The sequence below is a fragment of the Sphaeramia orbicularis genome, chromosome 12 (assembly GCF_902148855.1).
Source record: "Sphaeramia orbicularis chromosome 12, fSphaOr1.1, whole genome shotgun sequence".
Lineage (NCBI taxonomy): Eukaryota > Metazoa > Chordata > Actinopteri > Kurtiformes > Apogonidae > Sphaeramia > Sphaeramia orbicularis.
In genome coordinates, this window is record NC_043968.1 from 54,845,576 (window position 1) to 54,860,699 (window position 15,124).

The window sequence follows — 15,124 nt, forward strand, 5'->3', positions numbered from 1 at the left end:
TCAGACTTTCTGAAGAATCATACACATCTTCAATAAATGACTACATAAAGGAGGTGTCCAGTCTCCACTAATAAACCCATGTGCTATTTTAAAAGAGCATTGCACTGATTGTCTCAAGCACTAATGTTGTACTGCTAATGAGTTACTTAACATTAGCCCACTTCAATCTGCAGGAGTTTGTTTAAAGGATTGTTTGGCTCAGACATTTAGTAAGTCTGGTAACAAATACTACATAAGGCACAATAAAACAAATATTAAATAATTATGATGAGTGTTTGGTTTACCTCAAAACAGGTGCAAGCAAATTAGACTATACTTGACCTCCATAGTCCACTTAACTAATGGGAAACAATCACAAAGGAAGAGAAAAAAGGAAAATGTGTCCATCAACTAACAAAAACAAAAAGCATCACATAGCCAAAGCCCTCTAGAAACCAGCAGATGCTGCTACATATAGGGTGCACATAGTGTCTATTTTACTAAAAGGTGAGAAACATTTTGGTTCAGTTTCTAGATTCAACCTCAAAAGACTCTCATATGATCTTCTGGCCAGATCGTCCACCTCAGAGGAAAGCTGTGAAGCTCTTTCCTCCAGTTCAAAGTCTGCTGACACAGAGAGAGACTTAGAAAAATATTGCAGTTAGAGGACAGAAAAACTGAAGCTATATTGACAAAATTCCTCAGTATCATGCTGAGATTCTGAAAATATGCCATGCTGCACATGGCATTGATTGGATTATTAAAATCAATAAAGGATTAGTTCGTCCAACTGAACAGAAAACATTCAACCTTTTTAGCTTCAGTTACCATGAACTAACACTTTTTATGAAAGCATTTTGATTTATCAAACAGCCAAAACACATCTGACCTTGGACTAAGCCTTTGATTTGGTGTTAGCATTCTCCTCATCTTCCACTAATAACACTGCTCTCAAAACCCACTCGCTAGGTGAAAAAATACACAACTGCAACCTGATTAGACTTGGCTTGTGCTAAATTGTTTGTTCTACATGGTGTTTTCTTTTGCTGCAATTTGGTGATTTTAATGAGAAGATGCACATCCCAAAACACAAACACTCCCCAACAATCTTTGCAAAGACACCAATCGTTGTAGCTTCGCTCAGCGTTACTTGAGTGGAGCGTGATTTATTTAAAAAAATACAAACAAGTCAAAAAGGCAGATGATATCATACTGTATCTGTTCATTTTTCAGACTGTCACAGAATAATAATCATTTGCAGTCATGATGGATGACTAATGTTTACAACAGGAGTCGTCTGTCAGCAGTTCATGTCTGCATATTCCCACAGTTATTTGAGGATGGGTGCCCCTTATGAAAGGCAGCAGCTTCAGGTCTGTAGGTCTGAGGCACCATCGCTCCTCAGGGGCAGGAACGGACTGACCAGTAGGACATTCTGATTCACCACATCAGACGGCCAACCCTCCGACAGTCGTCTGATGTGGTGAATCAGAAAAAAAAAACTGACCAGCAATATTAACGGCCGTCCGTGTCTGATGTGGGGAATTAGAAAAAAAATCTGATGAGCGATTTTAACGGCCGTCCCACTGACGGCGACAACCATCTGATGTGGTGAATCAGGGGGAAAAAGAACGTTGAGTTTTCATGATGGTGACGACTACATTCAAAGGTAATGCAGTCCAGCCTGACATGTTTGGGGCTTTCAAAATAAATGCGTGAAATACCACGAACATTAAACAAACATGGAAATAAAAGCGCCACAATGTTGGGTAGTCCGCGAATATTTAACTCATTTCAAGTGTCACTTTTGATATGCTAGATAAGAGGGGCTATGTCAAAATCCTCCAGAAATTACTTGTGGGTCTCTCTTCTCTCTTTCTGTCTCTCACACATACACACACACACACACACACACACACACACTCACACACTCTGCCTTCTCTCTTTTCCCCCACAATGGCATAGCCTAATTAAAAGTAGCCTAAACACAGCCATTGTTTTAATAAATGATTTACTTTATTAAAGGGTATATTGCAGACATACTGAATAGGTTATATTTGAAGGTAACTCTAAAGACACTGATACATCTTATACCACAGGTGTCAAACTCCGGTCCTCGAGGGCTGGTATCCTGCATGTTTTAGATGTTTCCCTCTTCCAGCACACCTGACGGTCGTTATCAGGCTTCTGCAGAGTTGGATGATAGGCTTATCATTTGAATCAGGTGTGTTGGAAGAGGGAAACATCTAAAACATGCAGAATACCGGCCCTTGAGGATCTGAGTTTGACACCCCTGCCTTATACCATCAACTGGCTATACACAACTAGCTATGTGTGTGTGTGTGTGTGTGTGTGTGTGTATACATATACATATATATATATATATATATATATATATATATATGTTTTTGCCGGCATTGGTTTGTCTGTCTGTCCGTGTGCAAGATAACTCAAAAAGTTATGGACGGATTTGGATGAAAATTTCAGGAAATGTCGATACTTGCACAAGGAACAAATTATTAAATTTTGGTGGTGATCGGGGGTGGGGGGGCCACTGATCTGCCTTGGCGGAGGTCTGCGTTCTCCGAGTGCTTTTCTTGTTTAAGACTGTACTAGTACTAAATTAACACAAATAATTGTTGATCGTGAAATGTTATTCTCTGTGAATATATTATCTAGGCTTGTGGTAGAGTATCTTGACATGCTGGCAGGTGGTTATTTAAATGTGTAATTGTGTATGGGTTGTGGGCCTAAATTTTGGAAAAAATTCAGTGCCTTTTTTTAGTCCCAGTCCTGCTCAGGGGACTCCACTTTGGATAAACCAAAAGAGGAGGTAGAATGTGCTAATATCCTTCTGTTTTATGTCAAACACAACCCAAAAGGCCTGCAATTCAATGCCCAATGGTCTCTACCTTTAATGTGTTCATCAAAAGCCTGACTGCAGCAGCACAACACCGCTCACCATCCAATCATGTGTCACAAGCACTGATCTAAACCTGAGCATTACATCCCACGCAGCTGGAAACCGGTCATCTAGTGCATCGGTATTAGAGGTTTGCACAAGATGAAAGCTGTTTTTTTTTACATAAACTCTGGGCAGGATGCCCTTTGACACATTCAGCACACAATGGGGGACTGTCACATGCAGTATCACCAGCTATTACAGTTTTCAGTTTAGTTGTATTTCCAGTTGTACTTTTAGCTTTTTCATATACCATCAAGACACTTTTGATTTACGGAAGCTGAATAAAGTTAGATTAAAGAATTCATGACAGCAAATACTAAACCTTAGAAAATTGTTGTAAAATGGATGGATGTGGTTCTTGGTTATAATTGGCTAAACCACATTTGAAGTTATAGTAAAATCCAGTGACTGCATTACATTTATGTCACTATAGGTACAATTTCTGCTTTAAAATTTTACTAAAATGACCTATTCAAACATCCTATGCAATACATTCTTACATTTTTTTATATTCTCAATTCTATCCTTTTGTCTTCATATTAATAATGGATTGGATTTTAGACACCCATTCTAGACACCCAAAGCACTTTACATTATTGATCCATTATTCATTCGCTCTCACATTCCCCCTCTGGTGGTGGTAAACTACATATGTATCCACAGCTGCCCTGGGGCAGACTGACAGAAGCGTGGCTGCCAATTCGCGGCTACGGCCCCTCTGACCACCACCAAACATTCATATGCATTCATACACCAGTGTGAGTGACACTGGAGGCAAGGAGGGTGAAGTGTCTTGCCCAAGGGTACAACAGCACATGGACAGAGCGGGATTCAAACCGCCAACCCTTCGGTTATTGGACAACCCGCTCTACCACCTGAGCCATGGCCGCCCCCCAGTATTGTACTGTATATAAAACTAACTGCACAGTCTTGTAGGACTTCATCTTGTAAATATTTTGTACCTTATATTTTATATATAGTCACCTGTTTGCACTGAAAAAGGAAATGCTCTCCAAACTCGTTGTGCATTCTGTGTAATGACAATAAAGGGCATTCTATTCTATTCTATTCTATTCTATTCTATTCTATTCTATTCTATTCTATTCTAAAGTTAAAATTAGTGTTTGAAATACAGAGTGGTGAAGTTCTGCAAAAGATGCCAATGTAATGGATTGTAGAGTTATGAACTGAATTTATTGCCACCAACAGACTGGGGGATAAATGTGACCACTAGAGGGAGTACTGAGTCAATCTGCTGGTCTCCCATGGTGACGAAAACTAACGCCATGTCATGTAGCAAAGCATCAGAAAGTGACCAGATAGGATGAAACACATAATCATGTACATAAACAAGCATACACACACCTGCACATACATTAACCCCCCTGCAGTTATGACTATTATGTTTCTGAGGGTGTCACATATTTGTTTACATTTACAAAGTGTTGGTTATTGAAAAAACAGTGAAAAAGAACCTTTGCACTTTTAATTGAAATTAAGGTTCAACAAAATAATTTTTTATTGTATTTCAGAGGATAACACGGCTTCTCTGGAAAAAGACTTATTGGTTTGGAAATATTCGGATTATACATAACTGTATTTTGTAGGAATGTACAATGGCATCATTTTATTCTGGTGAAAGGGTTTTACACAAACAGCCCTAAAACCAACACAGCTTTCATTAATGTTCATTAATGTTAATTCATTTTATTCTCAAAGTAATGCAAATAATTTACTGCTAGTCAAACTGATCAAATGCTTGAGAAAGGTCACACAAAAGCTTTATTCAGTCTACACTCTGGTTTTGTGCTTGATGTGACAACACTGATCACTTTAATTCTAAATCCATTTGTTCATCAGCTATTACGTTATTTGACTCAGTCCACCAGGAAATGTGATTATATTGAACGTAACAGAATATTTTGTGCAGAAAAGGTCAAAATGATTTCCTAAAACCTCAGAAGGCTTCTGTTATCTTTACACCCAGTAGTTTAGAGAAGGATTAATCTCATGCTTGCGCTTTTCTCGGATGTTGAAGACCATCACATGTTTTAGTTTTTAATTGGAAATTTTGAAAACAAATTACATGCTTTTGTTGCGGTGGTATTGGTGGGTTCATACGGCATAATGACATATTCACACAAACTCAGTGAAACTCAAAGGGCATCTTTTCAATCACACTCACACAAATTTCCTGTTTTTCACCCATGTTGCTGTAATAAATGCATTAAGAAATGTCTCTTACTATTTTTAATCATGTATGTTATATCATACATGACAGCTGTGGCTCAATTGGTGGAACGGGTCATCCAATGACCAAAGGGTTGACGGTACAAATCCTGGCTCTGACTGTCCACACGATGAAGTGGCCTTGGGCAAGACACTAAACCCTCAATTGCTCCTAGTAGGGTCTGACAGTCGTGACTTTATGATCATAAAAGTACTACTAAGATCCCAATTAGCGTGTGGGGTTGAACCATGTTTTACAAGTGATTTACTAAGATTGCTTGCTCAAATGGCAACAGGTGCAAACTCTCAGAGACCACCCTATTTAAATGAGGATTTTGCATGAGCTACCAGAGACAAAACGCTGTAAAAAGTGCTCTGGGATCCACCAGCACTAATGGTAACAGTGCGCTGAATGATCCAGACGCATGGAAATGTAACGTTGGAGGAGTTTCGTCATAGAAGGTATTGTATGACTCCTCCTTGTGACTGGCCCCAAATCATCCTCTAGTTCAGGGGTGTCAAACTCATTTTCTTCCGGGGGCCACATTCAGCCCAATTTAATCTGAAGTGGGCCGGGCCAGTAAAATAATAACATGATAGCCAATAAATAATGACAGCTCCAAATTGTTTAGTGCAAAAAATGACATTCAGTTATGCCAATATTGACATTTACAAACTATCCAAACAAAAAGGATGTGAATAACTTGAAAAAAATGAAATTTGTTAAGAAATATAAGTACAATTTTATCAATATTATGCCCTGACTTTTCATTTATACATATGCAATATAGATCAGATTTACAAAGGCACAAAACATTTAGTAACAGGCAGAATATTGTTAAAATTGCACTTAATTTTCTTTAGACACTGCAGGTTGTTCATATTTGTTCAGGTTATTCACATTTTATTGTTAAAGGATAGTTCGTTAATGTAAACATTGTCATAATTTAATGTTTTTGCACTGAATCAAAGAGAAAAAAATTGGTGTTGTCATTATTTATAGATTATTATGATACTATTTTTGAGTTTGATGCCCTGACTTGCACTTTGCAAATTCACCCCACGGGCCGAATTGGAACCTTTGGCTTTGGTTTTGGTCCCCGGGCTGCATGTTTGACACCTGTGCTCTAGTTCATCTAGAAGTTCAGATTCATTTCATAGGTGGGTGTGGTGGATGTGGGGAAGTTGGACTGAATGACTGTCAGGCGCACATAATTGTCACACTGTGGTTTAATGTCGGTGCATATTTTTAATCACAATCATCAGATCCAGAGGAAAAATAGCATTTACAAGAGTCCAGGAGAGAGAGAGAGAGAGAGTGTGTGTGTGTGTGTGTGTGTGTGTGTGTGTGGGGGGGGGGGGGGCATACGTATATATCTCAATTATTTTTCCAAAATTGTTCACACGAGGGTGAAACATACGTTCTCTGCATCTTGTTTCATTGTTTTGATGTCTCCTTCTTGTGACAATAACCACTTCCGTGTGTGCAGTTACACATCTAAACTGTTTGCACCTCCCTCTGAGATGCGTTAAATATAGACGCAGTTTCTATGAGCAAAATGGCTTTCAGGTTTGATAAATCACTTTGCGTGTGCTAAATTAATATATTTACATTTTCTCCTCCCGGCACATGTGCAATTCCTTGTAAATGCCCCATATTGTATATTCATTGTGGTAAACGTACTAACTGGATGCAGACGCACTATTTTGCACCTTTGAAAGACGCAACCCTTAGTGCGCACTGTTAGTAAATTAGTTTGAGCTATTTTTTGCATTTGCAATGCGTTTGCACATATTTTTATACACGCAAACCTTTAGTAGATCCCACTATATGGAACCACATCCAGTTCAGTTTGGTAAAATGTAGTTTCTCAGCTTTTCATCAGCATGAAATGTGTCTTTTTTGGACATTCAGAGACTCTGTAGTAAACATGGAAACACTATCATCTTCTGAAACATCAATTCACCAGTAAAATCTAATAACAGTAGTCGTAGCTACCTGTTTTTATCTGTAATGATATATTTTGCTGAAAAAGTCACCTTTGCTCCAAATCTATGTAACAACCTTTGACTTTACTCCAAACTTTTATGAGCATTACCATGATCAGTGAATTAAATGTAAATGATATGGAAAAAATACCTGCTTTTTTAAACATGTACAAAATAATTTTATAATAAATGGTGATGAATCACTTAGGAAAGGTTAAATACAGAGGAAAAAATCATTTGGAAGTCCCCGCAAACCAGCTGTGGATTCTTAAGGGTTAATAAGTGAATGAATACTGAGGTTTTTCATTCTTAGTGCCGTTCAAGCACCACAGCTGAATAGAAACATCTTTATGTGAAATGTTTTATCAGGACATATAACTGTAGCTGTTTACATAAAGATATTACCAAGGCCACAGTCATCTCCCCTCGATGATTATGCACAGTCAAACATGTTCAACCTTTTCTTCCAATTAAATGAAGTAATAGTCAGTATTTTGTGCAAAAATGGAAATTATAATTACACAATGTATAGCCTTGGAGTGAGACACGTCTGGCTGAATATATGATTTGATGTGATAACTCAGTCTGACCTTTGTTCCATTAAAGCACATTTCTACCGGGCTCCATCATAACCATTTATCCAAGATGACACCACTTCAATATGTTCAAGTGACAGGATATGCCACATATGAGTTGAGCACTTATGTGTGTTCATGTAAGAAAACCAACAACTAGAAAGAAGAAAACATTTGGACTGTATGGACCATATTGGAAGGTACTTGGACTTTTATTTTATGGGAGACAACACAATATATTTCATGTTATGTCTGGTCAACTTCACAAATACCACCAGTTGGTGCGTTCAGTGTTGTGGAAAGTGTGAAATGTTCTACAGTCCGATATTTTTCTTCTTGGAATGGATGTACAGTTGAGGAAAAAATTATTAGACCACCCCTTGTTTTCTTGTTCATTTTAATGCCTGGTACAACTAAAGGTACATTTGTTTGGACAAATATAATTATAACAACAAAAATAGCTCATAAGAGTTTAATTGCAGAGCTGATATCTAGACATTTTCTATGTTTTCTTGATAATAACCAAAATCACTTCAATTCTTATATCAAAATCTATGGCATTGTACTGATAAAAACAGTGCTTTTAGACATTCCATGTTTTCTTTTCTGTCTGTTTTAGTCACAAGATACACACAGGAGTTAGTACTTGATTGCATAACCAGTTATTACTTTCGATGGTCTTTCTTTTAAGCTTAAAGTTTTTGTCTGTTTATCTGTTTTATCAGTTTATCTGTTATTGTTTTTTTTTTCTTTTCTTTTTTTTCTCATGCCTATACTTGCTTGGTCTCCCGGTACCATGTGGTTTAGAGCACATCCAAGCCCCACAGGAGCCAGGGCTTTGAAGGCGCTAAGCGGACTTGGAAGTCAGAGCACGGCTTGGTTCTAAGTTCTGTAAATGAAATTAGTTCCATGATCCTTAAACGAAACTGGTTCTGAGATCCTTAAACAGAACCAAATCCGAGAACCAAAAATGGAACAGTTACAAGAACAGAACCAACTTCACGCTCCCTCTGTTGAAATGTACAAAATACACAATATTCAGAATTGCTGAGAGTCTATGTTTTGCAGGAATGTTCACTGGCCAAATCTTATTCTGAGGACTGGATCGCATTTACTGCAAAACTGTAAAGCACTGGAGGACTTGAGGCAATACCGCTGGTCTACAATTTTTTTTAGAAATTATCTGCTTCCAAGATTAAATGTGCTAAATGTTACGTATTTTAATAAGACTAATTGGAAAACAAATGACAAAAGTGCTGGTTTGCTGATGTTTTCAAGGTATATGATAAAGCGTTATTACACATGTATATTGGTTTATGTACATTTATATTATGATTTATAAATCTTCCACTAGATAGAACCTGTAAAGTGAATGTATTGTCATGTGCATACAGTGTTTTGAAGTAGATCTGGTCGCTCTAAGACACATATTCCTTTTGAATAGAACCCATTCTCTCGTTAATTCTCTAATTTCACATTTTGACCCAAGACTGCATCTTGGAAACTTCAGCCAACCAACATTTTTGACTTGATTTTTCTTTATCAGTGACTCATACGTGGTAAAAATTTCACTACTTTTATTCTGGAAGCATTTTTACTTGTAGTACCAGTGTTATTTATACCTTCAGCAAACACCATAGGAAAGTGCAGAGCATAAGCCAATCAACAAAGTGTCCATCCACTCCATTAGAAACATGCAGTCGCATTAGATCATCATGATGCAACTATGTTGTTGTGCCCGCCTACATAGAACCCTCCTCTATGGCTCCATCTACCATGTCTCTTGGCTGTGTGCCATCTGGACTTCACTCAAAAATCTGCTTTCTCATGTTCCATGGATGTGAATGGTTGGATATTATCATGTGTTTCTCTAGAGGACTCATATTAGCTTAAATGGGCGACAAACAGCCTTTTGTAATTAGGGACTTTGATAAAACATCTAACCCTCTGAATCTTGTTTAAATGTTTGATAATAGTCTGTTTTCACAGTGCCACCAATTAAAAAAAAATAGAAAAATATGGAATTGGCTTTGGTTCTGCAGAGAAATTATCTTTGCCCTCTTGGAGGACAGGCTGTTAGCGTTACAGTCTAATCCACTGCAGTAGTTTACCTCCCAGGCATTTTACTCCAGTATTTGTTTTCACAGTTTTTCATTAGGCTTGTATGCAGGTTGAACTACAATGCTTTAAGTGTTTTGTTTTGTTTTTTACAAGAATATGCTCTACACTCCTACATCTCCTTTTGTCAACTCCAGCTGTAGTGTTAATAATTACATATAACAAGGACCCATGTTGTCACAAAACCTTGGTTCCCTGGGTATTATTTTCACACAATTCTCTTTGTATATTCATTGTTGTAACACAGAAGAAGAACTGCATCATTAACAGTCTTTCCTCCATCCTCTTATCCTTTCTTACTGCAAAATTTTCCCTATTTATTTATTTATGGAACTTGTGAGAGTCAGACTGACACTGAAAATAGGAAACTGATCTGAATATTGTACTGGGTAAAATAAAAGTTTAAATGCAAGTATATGGGTATATGCTATATTTAATAGATAATCACTTATTGATAGGAAGGAGATTAATTAATTTATGCTTGAGGAATGTGTGACTATGAACATGTGATGGATGTAAATAAGTTCCACTTTTTCCCATTCATTTTTTGGGTGACTAATATACAAAATAAAATTATATGTAGGCTATATATGTACAATTATTTATGCATATGTTACTGTTTATACAATAGATTACATATATCTATACACACATATACCCATACATGTGAACATCTACATGTATAGACTGACTTATATATAGGGAAATATTATAAATATATATTTTTGATAATAAAATAGTAGCATAAAGAATGAAAGGTTACATCTTAAATTGTGCCTGTTTGGCTGGAAATCCAATCAATAAAATGCATCACATGCTTATAATAAACTCCTGATGCTAAAAAGTATTCACTGTCTTCAATAAAATGCAAACACTGTCAATAAACATATTAACAGTAATTTACTTGCACCTGCAGGCTAGAGCATGGGTTGGCAACCTTTGGTATCTACACTGCAAAAATCTAAATCTTACCAAGTGTATTTTCTCATTTCTAGTCAAAATATCTCATCACACTTAAAATAAGACATAATCACTTAAAGAGTAACTTTTCAGTGGGCTATAAGAACTTATTTTTAGACAATAGATCTTGAAAATCTTATTTCAAGAAATCTTACCAAGATCATTTTCACTTGTTCCATTGGCAAATTTTTTTTAACCTTGAATTAAGCAAAAAAAAATCTGCCAATGGAATAGGTGAAAATTATCTTGTCTTATCTTAATGGAACAGAGCTGGACAGCCAACAAGCTGGAGGGGATGGGGTCATGTGCATTTAAAGGGCCAGCGCTCAAAACCACCTTTCTGGTGTCATTACACAGAAATAGGGTTGAAGATGGACCTGTGGAGTTGAATTAATGAAGAATTCAGACCCAAGCATCGCATTTACAGTTCATGTAGACCACAGGGAAATGTTGTCAAATGCATAATTCCATTTAAAAGAGCAAAATATCACTCCTTTAAGACCAGTTGCCCCCAGTATGTGAGGCAGACACAGTTCTGTCTGTGTTTCCATGGTAACAGTTACTCCACACTTGTAGCAATGTAGACATTCTACACATCCACCTAACCAGAAGAACATCAGATAAAGGCTCAACAAAAGCAACTGTCAGACAACAGAACACAACTCAAACAACAACAACATAAGTGGCTACACTTATTTATTTATTTAGCAGGGACAGTACACATTAATGAACATTTCTGTAAATGTGCCAGTATTAGCAAAAAAGCTGTTTTTCAACTGTTGTCCCTGAGTAAGTGCCAGCATTCTTAAAATTAGAAATATTTTAAAAATTAAGGCTACACCCACACATTACATAACATTAGTTCACATATACAGTATACACAGTCAGGATGCAATTTGTCAAAAAACAGAGGGCGGATGTTTTTTTTTGTTTTTTTGTTTTCCAGTAAAATTCTAATATAATAATATACACTACAAACAAAAAGTTAAGGATATTTTTAATTGTTGGACTATTTTTTTCAGTTGGGATTCTTGCAGAGTGCTTTTTACTTTTTTGTGTGTGAATTGAATTGAAACACATTTTTTTAATGACCAGACATAGTTTTATTTACAAATGGCAAAAATGACAAAAAAAAAATGTTTAAAAAAGAAAAAAAGAAAAGAAAGAAATACCCGTAACTTTTTGTTTGTAGTGTATAAATAATGTCAACTCCAAACTTTTGTTTATGTTTTAGAGTGAAAAAAGTCAAATTACATTATGAAAATGTTTGCATCTACAATCTATCCTGTCAAACAATGTGAGTAATATGAACAAACTGAAAAAAATGTGTAATTTTTTAACAATATTATGCCTCTGATTATCATTTACACATGTACATTATAACATACAGATCACAGTGGATCTACAAACACACAAATCATTTAATAACAGGTGGAATATTATTAAATTTGCACTTACTTCTGTTAAGACATTTCAGATTGTTCATATTTGTTCAGGTTATTCAGATATTTTTTCAATATTATACTTTGTTTTAGTGTAAATATGTGAAAATATTTACATTTACAAAGAGAAACATTTGGAGTTGTGAGTATTTATAGGTTATTATGACCCACTTGAGATTGAATTGGTCTGACTGTGGAACCTAAACTAAAATGATTGTTAATATCTTAGTGTAATTTTTGCATTCCACAAATTCATCCCAGGGGCCGGAGTGGACCCTTTGGCGGGCCGGATCTGGCCCCCGGGCCACATGTTTGACACCTGTGCTGTACACAGTTAACTTTAAAGTATTAGTACAAACACCTGGAGAGACATTGGCGCATGGGCAGGTGGTCATGCAGCCCAAAACTGAGAAAATTTGATTCCAGTGAAGATGAATATGAACAGTTTACCAGGTTGTAAGCAGCTGTTAGTGAGGTGCAGTAGTGCAGATTATCTGGACACATGAGAGAAAACATGGAACGTGCATCAGGAGACCTGCAGGGTCTAGTGTGTACAATGTTGATTTGATTTCAGCCAGTTTTTAAGTTCAGTCTTGAAGGTATTATATGTGGGGCATTCTGTTATGGAGAGTGGTGCTGTTCCAAGTATTACCGCCCCTAACTGACATGCTGGTGAAGGTTTATTGTGTGAGTGACAACGTTTCTTTTCACAATTTCAAAGTATTAAAAATGCAGATACAGGTGTGTATTATTTGTTTTTAGTAATTCTATAAAAATATGCAGGATTGTTCCATTTCATAATTTTTGACATAGTATTAAAATATTTAGGAATACAGCATGCAAATGCTTGTATTTGTTTTTTTCTACTTTTGATTTTCTTAATTAAAGTAAAATAATAGTTTCATATTAACACTTTTTAAGTATTGTAAATGTTAAAACAAAGATATATAAATAAATAAAATAAATGAAGAGCACAATGTTACAAACGTATGATACAAAATATGTGTATGTATGAAAAATAGCTATGTAAATAAATGTTGCTAAATTACAGTAGCCCTCCGGCAACTTCATTAGGTAAAAGTAGCCCACAGAAGAGAAAAGGTTGGTGACCCCTGATCTAAACCAAGCTAACAGTCTGAGACCAGCGTATGTCATAAAGTTAACCAATGTGCCAAACTTTGCAGAACTAAGCTAACACTAAATAGTACAAGTATCATTTGTCTACTGCTAAAACTCACTGAACAAACCAAAGAGCAAAAATAAAGGTCTCATTATGAAATGATGATGGTATATTTGCTCTTCCCTATTTGCTGATCCATTGTTTTGAGTTATATTGAAATGATTCCTACTGGAAACAAGTGGCCCAGGGTTTAACAGGTTTTAAGGTTGAGAGAAAAAAGGCCAAATATTTAAAATGTGTCATTCAGTTCCATATGTTTTTTGACAAAGCCACAGGGAGTCACTGGAAACCGACTAAAGAGTCAAAAGTGGCCCCGCCCACTCCTGATCCAGAGGTTGAAATAAACACCCTTTATGCGTTTTAGGATCCGCTGGGCCGGTACGGAGACAGCGACTCAGTGGTGTGGATACATGAGCGGAGCGGTGCAGGCCGGTCAGCGAGCAGCTCTGGAAGTCCTGGCTGAACTTTGCCCTTTGACCCTTACTGAGGAGGAGCAGGAGGCAGTGCTGCAGAGCCAATGCAACGAGGACCCTCCACTGCAGACCCAGCCATCCAGACCCGCACACCTGTACGCGAGGAAGTCCGTCATCATCGCAGCACTGATGGTCACGGGTGCTCTCGCCTTGGCTCAGCGTCACGACGCTTTGCAAAAAGTCAAATTGTACGTGACAAATATGTTCGTGGCAGCAAAGTCTACTATATTTTGAATGTAACAGCTGCACAGTGTACTTTGTGATAATGAAGGGAGACAGAGACAATCCCAATGCATCAGGGGTGTCAAACTCATGTTAGTTCAGGGGCCACATTCAGCTAAATTTGATCTGAAGTAGGCCGAACCAGTAACATAATAACATAATAATCTATAAATATTCTCAACTCCAAACTTTTCTCTATGTTTTAGAGCGAAAAAAGTAAATTTACATTATGAAAAGGTTTACATCTCCAAACTATCCTTTCAAAAGATGTGAATAACATGAACAAACTGAAAATATAAGCGTAATTTTATCAATATTCTGCCTCAGTTTATCATTTACACATGTACATTATAACTTACAGATCACAGTGGATCTACAAAGACATGAAACATTTAGTAACAGGCAGAATCTTGTTAAAATTGTACTTACTTCTCTGAAGACATTTCAGGTTGTTCGTATTTGTTCAGGTTATTCACATTTTTTGCAAAATTATACTTTGTTTTAGTGTAAATACATAAAAAATATTTACATTTACAAAGAGAAAAAAATGGAGTTGTCATTATTTCTTTGTTATTATGATAATATCTTACTGAATCCTGCCCACTTGAAATTGAATTGGTCTGAATGTGGAACCTGAACTCAAAGGACTGTTAATATCTTAGTGTAATTTTTGCATTTCACAAATTCATCCCAGGGGCCGGACTGGACCCTTTGGTGGGCTGGATTTGGCCCCCAGGCCACATGTTTGACACCTACGCAATACATAAAAGCCATGACAAGCTCCGAAGCTGAAACTGAAGCACTGTGGTACTGTTTATCTTTCAAATGTTCATTGTGGTCGGTTTCAGATGCTGCAGCTCTTTCATAATTCATAGTTTGAGTTATTGTTTGTTCAGTATTAATTGTCAGCCTTGTAAATCCAAGCTGAACTGACTGTACATATCCTGACCAAGGAAAATAAAAACCTGACCTTCTGCAGTAATCTACACCTG

At 36.8% G+C, this 15,124-nt stretch overlaps 1 protein-coding gene across 1 annotated transcript in view; it reads left to right on the forward strand.

Annotated features, from left to right (window-relative positions):
• The window catches only part of LOC115429107 (probable flavin-containing monoamine oxidase A), a 131,335-nt gene extending 117,191 nt beyond the window's left edge, over positions 1 to 14,144 (forward strand). The window contains exon 12 of the mRNA XM_030148358.1: positions 13,802 to 14,144. Within this exon, the coding sequence (XP_030004218.1) occupies positions 13,802 to 14,144 (343 nt within the window). The remainder of the gene's footprint in view (positions 1 to 13,801) is intronic.
• The last annotated feature ends 980 nt before the right edge of the window (positions 14,145 to 15,124 follow it).